Source organism: Neolamprologus brichardi, chromosome 3 (assembly GCF_056152115.1).
Source record: "Neolamprologus brichardi isolate AB-2024 chromosome 3, ASM5615211v1, whole genome shotgun sequence".
NCBI classification, from domain to species: Eukaryota; Metazoa; Chordata; class Actinopteri; order Cichliformes; family Cichlidae; genus Neolamprologus; species Neolamprologus brichardi.
The window spans coordinates 30,151,753-30,171,148 of NC_142106.1; the positions used below are offsets into that span (position 1 = coordinate 30,151,753).

Here is a 19,396-nt window from a genome sequence, read left to right on the forward strand (position 1 = left end):
TTTAAATGAAAGCTCTCTTTGAGTGGATTCATGCGCAACACTGAACAGCTGTAACATGTACTCTCAGTCTGACACACAACAACACACTTTACTTATATCACACTTTTATTAGCAAAGTTACAAAGTGTTTCCCAGAAAGAAAATTGTAATATATAAAAAAATAAAGAACTAGTTAAAAACAAAAATAAACAGATCTACAGCACATTAAAGTTCATCAAAATTATTATCTAATGGGAGAGAAACAAGTGAAACACACTGAGCAATTTTTTCTAAAGGAAATATAAACTCAGGCTGTCAGGATCATTGCTTTGAATTCAAAATCTTCACCTTTTCACTCAAAGTCACTTCAAGTTCAAAGAGACTTTACAAGGAAAAAGAGAAAAACAGCTAAAGAGCTGCTGTTAAGATTTTAGAGCTGTGGCTGAATTTGGATTGACATTATTGTAGTCAGAGCTCTCCTCTGGGTCACCACGTCGTCCTGTTGAGGTGATCAAATGAAAGCATTTCAAAACAAACACCCTCTGTTTTGTCCACAAATGCATTTGTTATCAGAGAGAATAATTACCAATGTATATTTTGCATTTCAAATCTCACATTTTGTGCACTCACTTGTCTTGTTAATGACTTTGAGCTGAATCACAGATGTGACATTGGTGTAATCACCTTCTGCTGGACCTGAAATAAGAATCTGATTGACTTTCATGTTAAACTCAGTTATTGTATAATCATCCAGCTTCTATATTAATGAAAGTGTAAACTTTACCATTTTCAGTGTTTTCACATCTTCTGACTGTCTCATAGACAGAACGATCACCTGCAGGTCAGAGAAAATCAGTCACCTCATGTCTGTGATACTAATTTAAACACAAATATTCTTGAAAATTACCTTTATATTAAAATCTGCAGCAGATGTAATAAGTACAGTCTTGTTGCAAATCGCATCACAATATGTGAATGTAGATTAAAAACTAACCATGAAGAAGAGAGGAGTACACTTGCTGCTGATCTTCATCCTGATTGAGCGTCTGCTCATTAGTGGCACCTTTATTGAAATATAAAATAAGACTTTTGCTTTTACATGAAGCTCATGATGCATTTGTGTCTTTGAATGATAAAGTGTTTGTAGTAAATAAAGGAAAAGGTCTCACTGTTGGTTGTTGTGCAGCGATACAACAAGAGCAGGAGAATAATAATGAGAGAGACTCCACAAACCAGTCGAACAGTCAACCACACAGGAGACGAAGAGCTGTCAGCTCCTGACACAGTTACTGTGACAACAAAAAATAATTCATTACTAAGAAACTTAAAATGTGTTGATTCCCCACAATGAACACATCGACACAAGTCCTTAAAATTTCCTCTTAAATGTTGACTTCAGTAAATCTGCTTTACAAACTTTTACTATATAAACATGTCAAATGTGTCAAATCTTAATATAAAGAAACAAAAACTGATGTTTATATTGAGATTTTCTGTTTCCTGTCAGAAACTGTCAGCATGACTCTGCTCTGTGGTTTCATGTTGTGACTCCTGTTCTACACTACTTGCAGTGTTACTTGTAGAGTTGCTACAGAACTAATTGTGAATTTATGTTGATTTGGAGATTTGCTGAAAGTGGTTGTTTCACATTCATAATCCCACCTAGTCTCCCCTCCTTGGATCACATTCCTGACACTGATTCTCTAGACTCCACATTTTATGTGACTATTCATGTTCAACCATGTCCAATAAGAACATTATTACAATGCCAAAGAGGTTACCATGAAATATAATGCTGTTTGACCTTCATAGTAACCCTCAATCATCAATCTATTCAACATTGTTACTGAATACAAACTCACCAGTTGTGTTAATGTGAACTTCTTGGCTGTCCTCTGTGTAGTAAACTGGGTTTCCTCTTCCTCCTCTGCACCTGTAGAGTCCTTCCTGTGAGACACTGATTTGTCCATTTGAGTGGAAAACTGCATCTTGTGTGGTCAGGGCTTCAGAGGATTTCTCATCTCTGTACCAGTAGTATTTCCATCCAGATGATGATGATGGGTTCACATAGCAGGTCAGGGTCACACTGCCCCCTACTGGAACAGTTGTGTTATCAGCTCTCAGTTTGGCCTTTGGTTTATCTGCAGTTCAGTTTTGTAAAAGAACAAAAGTCAATGACTGAATCGTGTACATATGGATGTTCACTGTTCATAGACACAAACTACATCTTTCTTGGCTGCTACCTCAAAGCACTTTACACTTAGCTAGATCAATGCAATCGTGTTGTGTTTATTATGTTGCTCTATTATTTTTGCTTGTTTTCTCTTTTTTTTCTGTTTTTCTCTCAACAGGTGATCTGGGAGATTTTTTTTTCTTTTTAAGTTCCCTTCTCACTGTCTCTCTTCCCCTCTGCTTTTGTTTTCCTTCATCTTTCTTTCTCCCCCAGCCACGTCTGTCTCATCTGTAACAACCGAAAATAAACTGAAATAAAGTAAGATAAAATAAAATAATAACAACAAAGGTCGATCAAATGGACCAATACTGCAAGGCCATGATGATCCACTTGGTTAATTAAATCTGTTGGGTATCTGTGTTCAGACATCAATTCTGATGGCTAAAGAAACGGGACAGGCAAAAAAAGGGGAAAAAAGTAAATGACTGAATCAAAACAGTTTAAATAACCAGATGGAAATGGTGAACATCTCCACATTTTGGTGATCTTGAAGAGATACAAACTGTACAATCGTTTTGATTGAAGCTGGGAAAGTTTTATATTTTCTTGGCTGTATTTAAAAAGTACTTGAATATTGATTAATAAGCTGGTCTGTCTTTAGGACCTGGGAGTTTAAAGGGATCAACCTCAATCAGCCTCCTGCTAAACGTGAGTGGAAGTGACTCAGAGTTGTGAGAATGTTAATCATTGAAACAGTAAAATTATTTTTGGTGGTATGTCTGTGTGTGTTTCATTTATTTTAAAAGATGGCAGTATTTGATCAGGTGATAGTTCAGAATTACTTTTATTATTTTCTTTATAGAAATTGTAGATCAATTGTTATTTGTTTGAATATATTATTTATTTATCCTGTTTATTTCTGTCATTCTTGTCCTCAGGTGATGGAGCAGCAGGTCAGCATTGGCGTCTCTATACCAGCTGAAGTTTCATGACACAAAGTGGTGATAAACTGTCTACAATGAGGCTACTATCAGCTGCAGCTCTTTGTCTGACTAACAATGTAACATGCTTTGTAGACCATTGAATTCATCCTGTGCTGACCATTATGACATTTGTCAAATGGAGATCACACAACAAACATGACTTACTTGATACTGACAATGTGAAGGCTTCACTCCACTCTGTTGAAGAATATGAGTCATCTCTGCGTCGACTCTTACACATGTAGTCTCCACTGCTGGACTCAGAAACTCTGAATGTCACATCATTATTGTGTGTCCACTGTGTGGGTGTCCTGGGTCCTCTCCATTCATACTCCCACTCAGTGGTTTCACCTCCTTCCTGCACCTCACATGTCAGAGTGATCGTCTCACCTCTGAATATCTGAGGCCAGTTGGGTCGTTGTTTTACAACAACTTTATTGGAAACTGTTTACACATATTAACAGTTGAGATACAAATAGAAACATGAAATCAACACAGAAAACTTCACATTGTATGTTTGATAATCATGAGTGAATGTATATTTCAAACTAAATGACTGAACTCACAGGTTATCTCAATGATGACATCATCACTTATATCAGTGTAGTAATCTGGGTTTCCTCTTGTTCCTCTGCAGCTGTAGATTCCTCCTTGAGATACTCTGATATCTCTGTTTTGTTGATCTCTGATTTTACCTTGAGAGGTTGTTTGGGTTCGTCTGAACCACTCATATTTCCATCCATCAGAGCTCTGCACAGAGCAGGTCAGTGTCACACTGCCCCCTACTGGTGTGATTGTTTTTCCTGCTGTCAGTGTGGCCCTGGGTTCAGTTGCTGTTATGAAAAAGAAGAGAACAAAATGTACACTTCATCCATTATAAAGGTAGTTTAGGACACTTCAAATGTTTGCCCTTTTTCTGTCTCAACATGGTGACAGAGCCACAGTAATTCAGGTTGTAGATCTCTAAATAAACACAGTATAAATGTTTGTCCAATTTCAGGCCTGAAGAAGTCACACTTGATGTAAACTAATGCAGTTCACTGTTGAAGGAAACACAATGATGGGTTCAGAGGGATCTGCCTAGTTTCAGGTTTAGATAACAGAAACATCATCACCTTAATTTTTTTTAAGCTTTTGACGTTTCTTCTTCTCCTTATTTAAAATTTATTTCATCCACAGTTATTTTATTTATACAATAAAATACACACATATAGTAATAATAAATGACAGAGTGGGAGTATTGCAGGGCTGACATTAATGTATTGAGAATTTACATGAGTATTTCAAGAGGAATCATCACATTATTAATCATTGAGGACTTACTTGATACAGTTACTGAGACAGTATTACTGATCTTTGTATAAGATGATCCCCTCCTGCGACCCCAGCACTGATATTCTCCACTGTGACTTGAATATTTAATTTCTAATGAGTACTCTTTGATTGTGTTGTAGCGGATTAATTGTTGACCATCCTTGTTGGTTTTGTATTCCCAGTCAGTGTCTTTTCCTTCATTCATGTCACATTTGAAGGTAACAAACTCTCCGATGAAAAAACTGGACCAGTTTGGTTCAATAGTTAGCACAGCATCTAGAATCCAACACAACCACAAAGTTAACAATCTGAAACACTTTTATGCACAACACAATCTGTGACAGTATGTTCATACACTGTTCATATATTGAATAATAATTACATATAAAACATAGATGAACTGTAATTAAGATTTATTCAGTATTTTGAGATGAAACATTACTAAATAAATGAAAAGAAAGAAGTAAAGTCAAAACTTTTCAGTCACCTTGAGCGTGTCCAGTGCCGAGGAGAGTACAGAGCACTACAATAAAGACAGAAACTTTAGGATTTATCAAACTAAAGACATGTTCATGTTTACAGTTACAGTTATAGTTCTTCCATGTCTGGCTTTACCTTTCCCCACTTCTGATTATAGTTTAATTTTACCTTTAACTTTTGCTTTTTGCATTTCTCATCAGCCTGAATAAACAACTTACTTTTTGTTAAAGTTCAGTTCTGTCCCTCATGTTTTCTGCTGCTAACACACCGGCACTGATTCAGAAACAAACCTTTCTTAGATAAACTAAACCAGCTCCACTCTGATCTGAGTCAGTGCACTAAAATCTGATCAAGTCAAAAAAAAAAAAAAAAAAACATGTTGGTAACAAACATAAGAGTCCTCTGATCACATGACCTGAAATGGTACAAATGACTGATGCTCTGTTCTTCTTGCTAAAACATGTTTATGGATCAGTATTAAATGAACAATACAAGTGAAAGTGGCTCCCATCCTCACATCCAGCAGTGACATGTCTGAAAACTTCTACAACTTTCTGTAAGGAGAGAGAGTGAAGCAGCAACACAGCAGATAACAAAGAGCTGTGAAGGAAACAAAGAGTTTTTAAAACTTCTTCTCTCTGCTTCCTTTTACACAGAAATAACAACTTAACAAGGTCTGACCATGTTTTAAAGCAGGCTTAGGCTACAAAAAAGATTTCCCAAGCATTGAACATCCCATGGAGCACTGTTCAAGCGATCATTCAGAAATGAAAGGAGTATGGCACAACTGTAAACCTACCAAGACAAGGCCGTCCACCTAAACTCACAGGCCGAACAAGGAGAGCGCAGATCAGAAATGCAGCCAAGAGGCCCATGGTGACTCTGGATGAGCTGCAGAGATCTACAGCTCAGGTGGGGGAATCTGTCCATAGGACAACTATTAGTCATGCACTGCACAAAGTTGGCCTTTATGGAAGAGTGGCAAGAAGAAAGCCATTGTTAACAGAAAACCATAAGAAGTCCCATTTGCAGTTTGCCACAAGCCATGTGGGGGACACAGCAAACATGTGGAAGAAGGTGCTCTGGTCAGATGAGACCAAAATGGAACTTTTTGGCCAAAATACAAAACGCTATGTGTGGCAGAAAACTAACACTGCACATCACTCTGAACACACCATCCCCACTGTCAAATATGGTGGTGGCAGCATCATGCTCTGGAGGTGCTTCTTTTCAGCAGGGACAGGGAAGCTGGTCAGAGTTGATGGGAAGATGGATGGAGCCAAATACAGGGCAATCTTGGAAGAAAACCTCTTGGAGTCTGCAAAAGACTTGAGACTGGGGCGGAGGTTCACCTTCCAGCAGGACAACGACCCTAAACATAAAGCCAGGGCAACAATGGAACGGTTTAAAACAAAACATATCCATGTGTTAGAATGGCCCAGTCAAAGTCCAGATCTAAATCCAGTCGAGAATCTGTGGCAAGATCTGAAAACTGCTGTTCACAAACGCTGTCCATCTAATCTGACTGAGCTGGAGCTGTTTTGCAAAGAAGAATGGGCAAGAATTTCAGTCTCTAGATGTGCAAAGCTGGTAGAGACATACCCTAAAAGACTGGCAGCTGTAATTGCAGCAAACGGTGGTTCCACAAAGTATTGACTCAGGAGGCTGAATAATTTCACACACCCCACTTTGCAGTTATTTATTTGTAAAAAATGTTTGGAAACATGTATGATTTTTGTTCCACTTCTCACGTGTACACCACTTTGTAGTGGTCTTTCACGTGGAATTCCAATAAAATTGATTCATGTTTGTGGCTGTAATGTGAAAAAATGTGGAAAAGTTCAAGGGGGCCGAAAGCCACTGTATGTGAGCTGACTGAGCGGCTAAAGATGAAATGAAGAGATCACAAGTCCAATACTTGTTTAATTGTTAAGAACATTAATTAACATTACATTATTTAAAAATTTTCAAAACTATTTATATATTTTTTTATATTTACAAACCTCCAAGCACACAAATTTATGAATAAAAGACAATAAATATCAATATATAAAAATATAAATAGTTAAACTAAACTCCTCTCTACCTGCATTCATACACTGCTAGAACTAATTAGAGGTGTTTTTACACCTGAAAATTAATTTGAACACACTGATAGATTAAAATAAGTTTAAAAATTAATGTCTTAAAACTTGACTGAGGTCTTACAGAAACAGACATTTTGTTTTATTTGTTCCTTGTTATTCTTTTTATATTTTTTAGAAACTTTATTGCTAACTACCCTCACAAACATCGATAATAACTTAAACCACAAACATAATGACGGTGTTAATGTATGTGGCAGCCCTACTTTTTAAAATACTGAATTCAGACAGGGTCAAACCGCTGTGGATATTTATATGAAGAAACATGGTTTACAGTAAAGAATATAATAACCTTTTCCTTCCTATCATAGATATAATTATATAATTATCAAGTACACTGCTGCTGCTTTGTAAAGAGCCACACGTTGTTGATGAGACACTAAAAGCTGCAGTAGAAAATACAGCCAGGTATTTTCTTACACTTATGTGTCCAGCACAAAATCATTAAAGTCTTTGAACTATACAGTAAATACATTTCCATCAAGCATGAAAAAAGTAACCTGACTTTACCCGTCTCTCACTCTAAGACAGCTGGAAGAGGGTCAGTTGGAAGTCTTTTTCACACAGAACACACCAAGAATATCTGAGCAACCAAATCAAATAAATTTCACTTTGATCTGCAAACAAATGTCACGGATTCAAATATTGGGGATGGATACAAGATGAAAAACCAAAAATAACAACACTGGTCTGGCCGGGTCAAGTCAAACGATGATTTAATGAATACACGCGTGGGAGATGGACACCATACAGCAGACAGCATCAGATCTCAAAATGGTGGAGCCTTGATCAAACTCTTATAGCCTCTAGTGGCCCCCACCTAATCATAAAAGCCTAAACATTCACATTCTTTCTCTCACACAGCGCCTAAGCTACGACCTTGGCTCCCTGTTTATCTGCTCCTGCTGAGATGGGGCAGAAAACCTCTCCAGTATGTTCTGTTCTCTTCTAATCAGACAAATAAGGCGATGACTTTCTGCGAACAGTATTTCTTATAACTCAGCAGTATAATGCATCATAAAACAATATCATTCATTCACAATAAATCAGCAGTCTAATGTAATGCAAATCAGTTTAACAAATGTAATAGTTATCACCTTCTAGTTATCATGGCATAACAACATGGTATGCAGGGTGCTCAGTTGCAGACAGGAAAGTACTGCAGAGGGTCAACACAGCCCAGAAGATCACTGGCTGCTCTCTGCCCAGTCTGGAGGCCATTGCAAACTCTCGGTACCTCAGCAGAGCTGGCAATATCATTAAGGACTACTCTCACCCCAGTAATCAACTCTTTGAACTATTACCGTCAGGCCGACGGTACAGGTCACATAAAACCAGGACAAACAGATTCAGGGATAGCTTCTTTCCCAGAGCTATCGCCGCAGTAAATAAGCACAAAACAATTGAACCTGCTTAACTTTACCATACTTGCCATTGTCACTACATTATGCTGCTATTCATTCTATCATTATATTATGCTGCTATCCTGTATATATCGTACTTATTATTGTCTGAGTACTTCGGTTGTTTTATTGTACTTTTTATATTTTACATTTATATTTATTATTGCATTTTGCACCAAGGGAGTGGCACTCCAATTTCGTTGTCCTTTGTACAATGACAATAAAGGCTATTCTATTCTATTCTATTCTATTCTATTCTATTCTTCTAATTCAGGAGAATAATGCAAACTAAAACTACATAATAATTCACAATCTCTAATTAGGGGTCTAACATGGCATAAAATAATATTATAATCCAACAGTTTCTTGGCTCCGTTTAGGGTGGAGCATTTTGTTGGATACACCACTGCTTTTTGGACTTGACTCATTGTTATTGTTTAAAATTTGTTACATTATTAGTTTTTTAAACTATTAACAATTTAAAATTTTAGTTTTTTTGTTTCCTTAAATTTTGTAATGCCCTGATATTAGTTTATATGCACAGAAACCTTTTGATGAATTTTGGAAATTCACTTTTACAAAATGCCCGGATTCATCATGAGTATTATTTTCTGTCAGTTTGAGCCTCATGACTTTTTCATCTTTACTTCAGTGCTCATTACATTCTCCTATAGAAATACTCAAGGTGAGGTATTTTTCCTCTTCATCCTATTTATAATATATGTATAATGTTGCTAGAGCATTCGTGTGACACTATAAATTACTAGTGCTCTCCCAGTGTTGCTTTCTGAGGCGAGCTCTACACTTTAAGCTGGATCCATTTAAACTGTAAAGGTTACTGTCCCACTGCCTATTAAAGGAAGCATGGAAATCACTTTAGTTTGTGTTGGATTATATTATTATTTTATGCCATGTTAGACCCCTAATTAGAGATTGTGAATTATTATGTAGTTTTAGTTTGCATTATTCTCCTGAATTAGAATAAGGTATAACTATTACATTTGTTAAACTGATTTGCATTACATTAGACTGCTGATTTATTGTGAATGAATGATATTGTTTTATGATGCATTATACTGCTGAGTTATAAGAAATACTGTTCGCAGAAAGTCATCGCCTTATTTGTCTGATTAGAAGAGAACAGAGCATACTGGAGAGGTTTTCTGCCCCATCTCAGCAGGAGCAGATAAACAGGGAGCCAAGGTCGTAGCTTAGGCGTTGTGTGAGAGAAAGAATGTGAATGTTTAGGCTTTTATGATTAGGTGGGGGCCACTAGAAGCTATAAGAGTTTGATCAATGCTCCACCATTTTGAGATCTGATGCTGTCTGCTGTATGGTGTCCATCTCCCACGCGTGTATTCATTAAATCATCGTTTGACTTGACCCGGCCAGACCAGTGTTGTTATTTTGGTTTTTCCTCTTGTATCCATCCCCAATATTTGTATCCGTGACAATACCAACCAACATTTTGCTTTAAATATCATCAAAAAATGCAAATATTCTCAGTTTGAACTCCCAGTTAAATTGTTTTAAAGCAGTGATACACTGTAATTCTAACAAATAATAAATCAAACAACATCAAAAATGTACTTACAGAATAACCCCGTCATGCAGAGCAAAGTGTGCCCCATCATCACTGCACTCTGATCCACTCTGATGTGATGCAGATGATCACAAAGAGTTTTCTATGAATATTAAATGCAGAAATAGAAGCTGAACTTATATCAGATAAGGTCAGTTTTTCTCTGACTTTTTCTTCTGTCTGTCACCTCTCTGTGCTTCCTTCACTTTTACACCTACCTCAAACAGTTCCTGTAGCTTTGACCACAGCAGTTGTTTGACATGTTTACATTTCCTGTCCATGGCAAACACATATAGGTTTCTTTCACATGTTGTGTTTCACATGTCTTTCTCTATAATATACAAATGTGTATTTTGTTCCAAGTCAGGAAGTCAGTTCATAGTTTTTGCCTTTTACTTCTTTGAAAACTCTCACAGCATTTTTTAAGTGTCCTGTGAAACAATTTTAAGCTGCAATGTTCCTCTTCTGTCAGGTCTCTGGGAACTTGGAGTCACCTTATCAGCCAGTAATTTTATATATCCAATGATATTCATAGTGCCATCTATAAATCTAAAAAAAAATGTATATGTACTGGTTGTCATAACATTTCTACCTTGGGGACTCTGCACACACAGCAAGACCTAGTCCTGTTCTGGACTCCATCTGAACACATTTATCTTGGTCTGATTTGACAAAAGTGGTCTCCTAGCATTCATCAAGCCAAATCTTTTTTTTTTTTTTTTTTTTTTTAGAACAGTTTAGTTTTGCAGTTATATGTGTTGTTCTTATGCAGCGTCCTTTATGCTGTTTGAGCCGCAACTCAATTTTATTTATTTATTTTTTTCAAAGTAACTGTCGGTCTGATGTACCTCTCTCTCTCTCTCTCTCTCTCTCCCTGAACTCACATTTATTCTGTCTTTTCATTTATTTATTTATTTTAATGTCCAGTGGATAATGGAAATCACGGGTGCATTTTTATTGTTGTTTACTTCTAACTTATAAATATCAAAGTTTTGTAGAGTTTATAGGTTTGTAGTCTTTGCTTTTGATTGATTATGTTAATTATGTTAAATATGTTAAGATGTTTCCCCCATACTTCATAAAAACATATATAATGTATTTCATAGTTCGATTAAAGATTATCATGCAGCACTGAAGTGAAAAAGCTCGCTCAGCTTCAGAATAGATCTGTGAATGTTCTCACTTTGTGCTGGAAATATGTTTTAAATTTGGCTGTGACCCCAAACACAGGAAATGACTCACTGTGTAGCTGAACTGTAGCTAAAGCTTAACACGAAATCTAAAGACAACATTTAGATTCACAGTTACTTTTTTTTATCTGGCGGCATATCAAAGTAACATTAAGCACTAACACATTTGATCTGGAAACAATTCTTTGTCTTACTTGGACATCAACATACAGATTAGACCTGAGCATCTGACTAAATGTCAAAAATCAGGAAAGAAAATCCAAATAGATGATGTGAAAAACTTATTTAAAAGCTGCAATTAAAAAACAACAACAACAACAAAAAAGGTTTGTTTCAAAAGCTACATGTTGTGGATCAAGTTTATGCAACTCTACCATGTAGAAATTTAAAGTATGTATTTCTAGTATTTAATTTACAAATGTTTTGAATTACATCCTTCTTTAAACCAAAGACTGATATTGATTACTTCCATTAAACCGAAGTCCAGCCCTCTGTCCAAACTATTTAAGTATGTGTAGAACACCACATCAGAATATGCTGTGATGTATTACCTGACTTATGGTGATGACCATAAGTCTTGTTCTATAGCCTTGTTGAGAGATATATGAGCATTTACAGCATGTCCACGCAGAGACCCTTGAGGGCAGCTGTTTTTCAGTGTGAAAAACAAGCTTTTCACAGTTTCTCTTGATGCCCACACATTTTTTTTCTGTCAATTTTTGATCTGTTTTCACAGAATATTAATAATATTAATCCATTGTTAATAATATTAACAATGGAAGTGAAACTTCCATTGTTAATATTTTGCATCTTTTGTCAACTCTCGTCAACTCACTCTTGTTTGCTGCACGCTGCTCTATGATCTTTAAAACAGACCACTTTGGGCTGAGACCACAATCTGCATTTCCTGTTTTCTCGGTAGCCTGACTCGAAACCATGGTGTTTTTCAGTAGATTAAAAATAAGCCTGTGGCAGAATAGATCATTATCTACAGTTTTACACACATGAAGGCATTGGAGCCTGCTCAGAAGAACAAAGACGTTTCCAGTTTGATCTTTTAATACTGTTTGATATTGCTTCTCATCATTGTAGTTTTTTGTAGATCTGAATTTACTGTATTTTTGTTTGATTGTTTAAAAAAAGTTTTGCGTTAATGAAAAAGTCTACAGTATTCTCGATTTGCAGTTTATATTGAGAGATTTATCCAATAACACAAACAGTGGTCAATACAGTCTGCTCTGGTGCTCAACAGCTCCAAAGTTCTTCATGTCAACAGCTGAGGTTGTTGATTTTGACCATACACTATGTACTTCACACATGATTGCAGTGCTGCAAATATAGTGCTGCACAGTAGAAAGGGCAGAAAGAAGACTGCAAAGGGACAAGAGTCACACACACACAAACTTATCACAATCCATTAACAATTCAATCATTCAATTAATTTCAAAATACTTTACTTCATTAATGATTTAAACTTTTACTGAGACAAATAGGACATACAGTAAGCTGTATATATATATACATACATATACATATACATATGTAGTGGAAGAGCATGCTAGTCAAAGAGAGACACCTGGAATGGCTAAGCGAAGGGTTAAGAATTAATTTCAAAATACTTTACTTCATTAATGAATTGAATTTTTAGGACAAATAGGAGGCGGACAGTCCTGATCCTCAAGAACCCCCAAAAGGGACCGGTCCCATCCAACTACCAGCCAATAACATGCCTCAGTATCACATGGAAGCTCCTGTTAGTTGTCATAGGGGCTAAGATGAGCAGGCACATGGGTCTGTACATGAATGGGGCAAAGAAAGGGACTGGCAAGAATACCAGAGGTGCAAAACACCAGCTACTGGTAGACTGAGCAGTTGCCCGAGACTGTAAGACCTGTTTGACCAACCTGTGCAGTGACTGGATTGATTATAAGAAGGCCTATGACTCAATGCCCCACAACTGGATCCTGGAATGCCTAGACCTGTACAAGATCAACAGGACCCCAAGAGCCTTCATCAGGTACTCAATAGCTCAATAATAGGGATATGGCATACAACACTAGAGGCCAGCCTCAAGCCCCTAGCACAAGTCACCATCAAGTGCGGGATCTACCAAGGAAATGCTCTGTCCCCACTACTGTTCTGCATAGGCCTTAACCCCCTCAGTAAGATCATTGACAAGACTGGCTACGGATACCAACTACGGAATGGAACAGTTGTCAGCCACCTCCTGTACATGGATGACATCAAGCCGTATGCCAAGAGTGAATGAGACACTGACTCACTGAGCCATATGACCAGGATATGCAGCAATGACATCGGAATGTCGCTCAGACTGGAGAAATATAGTTGGATGACAACAAAGTGATGGAAAGTAGTTAGAACTGAGGGGATCGAACTACCAGAGGCAACACTGCAGACATAGAGAGGACAGCTACAAGTACCTGGGGATCCCACAAATGGGAACCACGCAGAGGCCGCTAGGAAAGCTGCAACAACCAAGTACCTGCAGAGGGTCAGGCAAGTCCTGAGGAGTCAGCTGAATGGTAAGAACAAGATCCGGGCTATCAACACATACGCCCTGCCTGTGATCAGGTACCCTGCTGGGATAATAAGTTGGCCAAAGAAGGCGATAGAAGCCACTGACATCAAGACCAGGAATCTCCTGACCATGCATGGAGGGTTTCACCCCAAGTCCAGCACCCTGAGGCTGCATGCTCAGCGGAAGGAAGGAGGCCAGGGACTGGTGAGCATCAGCACCATGGTCCAGGATGAGACAAAGAGCAGGGTGCACGATGCTAGCAGGCAGGGCATACATGGAACGCCCTGTATGCCCTGCCTGCCACACCAAGTGACCGGCATGGTATAAAGAAACATCTGTGCCGAATACGGCCTGGAAGTCCCAAGGTCAAAATGGAATGGTAAATGGCCTGTATTTGTATAGCGCTTTTACTAGAAAACACCATCTAGGGTGGAGGAGAATGACCGAGCTAAGATCCTGTCGGACTTCCAGATACGGACAGACAAAATGGTGATGGCTAACCAACCGGATATAATGGTGGTAGACAAACAGAAGAAGACGGCCATGGTGATAGATGTAGCAGTTCTGAATGACAGCAACATCAGTAAGAAGGAACACGAGAAGCTTGAAAAGTACCAAGGGCTCGGAGAAGAGCTGGAGAAGATGTGGAGGGTGAAGGTAATGGTGGTCCCAGTGGCAATCAGAGCACTAGGTCCAGTGACTCCCAAGCCTCAAGTTGCTCCAGCAGATCCCAGGAACAACATCGGAGATCAGAAGAGCGCAGTCCTAGGAACAGCTAAGATAGTGTGCAGGACCCTCAAGCTCCCAGGCCTCTGATAGAGGACCCGAGCTTGAAATATAGACCGCCCGCAGAGGCGAGCGGGGAATAAGATATATAGATATAGATATTTATGTGTGTGTGTGTGTGTGTGTTCTTACTTGATGTTGCTGTCATTTGGTATTGCTATTCTTCTATCACTATGGCCATCTTTCTCTGCTTGTCCACCACCACAGGATGTTAGCACCGTCATTCTCAACCACCCAAAGTGTTATGCTTTATTTACAGTGGTAACGGTGAACAACAATAGTGACAAAACAATGATGACATTCCTCGCACTGTGGCCCCTGTGGCGATTCTTTCCGAATTCCACACAGTGCAAATGTCTGTGGCATGAATCGTAATAAAACACACATAAAACACATGTCAGTCAAACTGGCAAGCAATACACACACAAAACTTTGACAAGCTAAGTGGGGCTGTACTGACAAAAGATCCAGCACTGGAGCTCAGCCACAAGGTTAAGTTGAGAGGCTCCTGACGAAGGCAATCACCTACAACTGGCAATGGCTGATGAGCCAGAGGTATGGCCGGCTTCAGCGGGGAACTCCTCTTGGCCTGACAGTGCTTGTAAACTGGCCTTCAGAATTCACACACACACACACACATACAAATACCAATACATACAAACAGGGAAACAGAGGACCAGGAGAGGAGCCAAGACAAAACACATGACAGCAGAGCATGGGCACACACAGGCAGGGTGACCTGAGAGGACTGCCAGCCCAAGTAAAAACACAAAAAAACACATGAGCCCTAGGTCCCCAGGCCCATGACACTAGTGGGTGTCTCCCATTTTGACCTCAGGACTTCCAGGTCAGCACAGATGTTTCTGTATACCAGGGGTCACCAACACGGTGCCCGCGGGCACCAGGTCGCCTGCAAGGGCCACATAAGTCACCCACGGGCCTGTTCTAAAAATAGCTCACCATGACAACTTACCAGTAAGCTGCATCTATTTTTATTTTTCTTGCTATTTTTTTTCTAATCACAATTGCATTGTTGTCAATTTGTTAGAGATAATATATAAAAAAAATGTTTATTATTAAATATTAGATCAGTACTAGCAGGTCTCCACGGAAACAGTTGTCGTGAAGACCAGCAAAGGTGAGGAGATGAGGAAAACATGGTGGAAAAAAGAAAGAAAACATATAATTTTTACAGTGAATGGGAGGAAGAGTTCTTTTTTACCACTGTGAAAGATTCATGTGTGTGTCTCATTTGCGGGGCGACTGTGGCAACGGCAACGTGGCACAACGTGGAGAGACATTTCCAAATGTGTCACACAAGCTACCATGCTAACTACCCAAAGGGCAGCACACTGCGTTCTCACTCCCAACTCGTCAAATGTGTGACGCATGGTCAGGCTCCCTCTGCTTCACTTATCGACGCGCAGGGTACCCCCCCGCGTCGAGAATTGACGTGCAGGGTCCTCTCATTGAATACTATAGAGCTCCCTTAACGTTGCTTATTGACGACAAGAGATTGCCGCGGAAGAGCCTGTTGTCCGTATATTTATATATTTCCGAAATCACATTGTAGTGACGTATACTGAACACAATAAATTATATAATGTAAACAACTACCTGAAAAACAGGTAGAACGATACTTTTGTATCATTTGTTGCATTTATGGAGGGAGTGATGTATGCTGGGTAATGGCACAGCTAGCGACTGGGTGACTTTATTCACCCGCTTCGGCTGTTATCAGTCCATATAATGGGCGTTATTAGCACAAATCAGTCCCATAGATATGGGCCATCTCCTGCTAGATTGTTCAGAAGGTTGTTATCATCCATCCAGATGGAGGATCACTAACAGGAGCGTGGAAAGACTCCAGAATCCACTCTGGCTGGAATCCGGTGGATACAGCAGTGTTTACAGGTAAGACCGTTTAAATGGACAGCATTTATAGAATGACTATTAAAAGTCAGCGAGTGTCAATAATGTTAATGTGGTTATGTTAGTAATACACCGAGTGCTAATATAACAGCTTTAAGATGCATTTGTAGATATTATTACGTGTTTTACCGTCTTTATGGTGCTAGCTTAAAGTTATGGTCTAAACGTTAGCTTATATTGGAGTAAAGCTGTTACTGTTTAAACGATGTTAGGACAGAAATATTAGCTTCTGTCATGACTGATGAAGTTACTAGTTAATAAAGTTTCCAGTAAAGTGTTTAATCGCAGCCACAGATTGACAGCAAATATCTCGATTAGCTTCAGTGCATCTGTAATAAATATGTGCAAGTTTCAGTGCTTCGTTTAAACTGTATGATACTTATACTGACCCAGGGTCAGTGTAAAATACAATCCTAGCTGGGTGAACAAAGCCTGGCTCCTTTAATCCTGCATGACAAACCTCAGGATGCAGGTTATTATTACTCTTTCCTGCTGGCACACCTGTCACACCTGAGAGTCAGCTAGAAACTTACAGTGACATGGACATCATCCAAAGACAGCCAGACTCTGTAATACTGTAAATGATCAGTGACTCAAGTTAACACTAAACTTTAAACGGTACCTCTGTGTCTCTGTGTGCTGAACATTTAGGATTGAGTCAGGCTGCATTGACTTTATTCATTGGGACTTTAATGTGTTAAAAGCAGGTTGAAGATGGCTCAGAAACATTTAAAGATTAAAATTTAGCATTATGGCTGCTGGTGGTTTGTAAAGCCTATACTCAGCTGTATTTTTGTTACTAATTAATATTTGTTGTTGTTTAACACAGATTTCAGAAGAGCAAATGTGCTTAATAGTTTTACTAGATTTCATTTGTCAGTGTGGGACTGCTGAGTCACCTGAAGAACTCATTTCATTCATTCACCACATGATGTTCATTTACAGAAATGTTTCACAGGAACTGATTCCTCCCAAAAGGGTGAACTAGTGTGTTTCCATAGATTACCTCTGTATGAATGTACTTCTTAAATGAAGGCAAGTGTTTGTCCTCTTTTGTTCCTCAGTTACAGTACGTGATATCAAGGGCAACCTTCACAGACACTTTGAGCACATCATGACTCCCGTCGTGAAGATCATAAACAGCATCCGCTCCAGAGCTAAACAGCACAGAACATTCAAGGTGCTATTGGAGGAGCTGTAAGCTGAATATGGTGACCTGCTATTACTTACGGAAATCCAATGGCTCAGCCGGGGATGGATTTTGCTTCGTTTTTTGTCACTTTTGGGTGAAATCAAGGAGTTCATGCAATCCAAAGGGGAAGACACATCTCTGCTGGAGGACACTGAGTGGACACTTGACCTTGCATTTTTAACAGACATTACTGGGAATCTGAACCATTTGAACTGTGAGCTGCAAGGCAAAGGTAAGACTGTTGCTGACATGATAAGTGCTTTAAATGGATTTAAAGCCCAGATGAGAATCTTCTCTGTGCATTTACAGAGAAAAAAGGTCCTGCACTTTCCCTCTGTGCAGATGGTGCTGAAAGACAATGCTTCTGCATCTGAGACTTTTGATTAAGTTGCAGAAAAGTACACTGAAGTCATAAACCGACTTGGTCAAGAGTTTGAGAAAAGGTTTTGTGACCTTGATCAGCTTGAGCCATGTGTCTCATTCGTTTCCAATCCTTTCATGAATGTGGACACAACATGCATTGCTGAGCAACTAAGTTCAATGTTCAGCTTGGATGCTGGACAGGTGGAAATCGAAATTGTAACATTGCAAAATGACGTCCACCTCAGGGTGCACCAAACTTTTGGTGCCTTGTTGACACAGAAAAGTACAGTGGTGTATGCACAGCAGCTATGAAGGTTGCCAGCCTGTTTGGTTCAACCTATCTTTGTGAATCAGCCTTTGCTGACATGAACTTCATCCAAACAAACACAGAACACGCCTCTCTGATGCACATCTGCAAGACTCAGAGTTGCAGTGTCAAGTTATACCCCAGATTACAACACACTGGTGAACAGCATGCAATGCCAAGTTTCCTACTAACAGACAAAGAAAGCCATATTACATGTTCTCAGTGGCAGGCTTGCTTCTTGTGTTTTCTTGTTACCTTCTGTTGTTTCAGGTCAGGTGACATATTTTTACTAGATCTTAATTATCTTTTATTATTATTTATTTTTAGTGTTTTATGTTATTTGTGCAGTGTCTTGTGGGTCACCATGAAGCTGAAATATCTTATCTTGAGTCATCTTATCAGCCAGTGTTTGTGAACATACACAGACATTTATTGTTTGATACATGAATGTTGTCTTCCCAAAATGTGTTGTTCTCAGTTTCTGGCCACCACACCCACTCACTCTTCAGGATTATGCACAGACAATGATCTCAAAAAATTTATTTTGGTTTCATCTGCTTCCAATATGATATTAAATATCACTCTTACACAGTGTTGGGAAGGTTACTTTTAAAATGTATTCCATTACAGATTACAGAATACATGCCCCAAAATATATTTTGTAACGTTACTCAATGACAGTAACGTATTCTGAATACTTTGGATTACTTAATATATTATCATGCTTTTTACAACTACTAGGTTACTCGCCATACCAATAGCAACTAGATTTTTAAATCTTAATATAAAATAAGTAACAGTAGGGTGGACATTAGGTAAGGCAGCACTTTTAGCAGTGATCTCGTATAGAAAACTATTCCGCATGTATATAAAACAGGTCTGCGGCTCCAAACCGTAGTAGGGACCTCTGGCTAATACGTTGGGTTCCATGTCAGGCTCGTAGCCAAAAAAATAGCTTTACTTTGTTGTCTGGGTCAACTTTGCTAGCGAGAGACAGAGAGAGGCGTTGAAAGGCTGCTCCAACAGAAC

The 19,396-nt window shown here is 38.8% G+C and overlaps 1 protein-coding gene across 1 annotated transcript; it reads right to left on the bottom strand.

Moving 5' to 3' along the window:
- Positions 1-393: 393 nt before the first annotated feature.
- Positions 394-5,461, bottom strand: LOC148104177 (Fc receptor-like protein 5). The gene is made up of 12 exons (XM_087836178.1): positions 5,422-5,461; positions 4,937-4,990; positions 4,459-4,725; positions 3,702-3,968; positions 3,301-3,579; positions 3,128-3,130; positions 1,842-2,120; positions 1,151-1,256; positions 974-1,056; positions 764-814; positions 610-675; positions 394-478 (listed from the first exon to the last, which is right to left on the bottom strand). Exons 1-12 carry the CDS (start codon positions 5,459-5,461, stop codon positions 402-404), a joined length of 1,572 nt encoding a protein of 523 aa, XP_087692304.1. The 3' UTR covers positions 394-401.
- Positions 5,462-19,396: the final 13,935 nt, after the last annotated feature.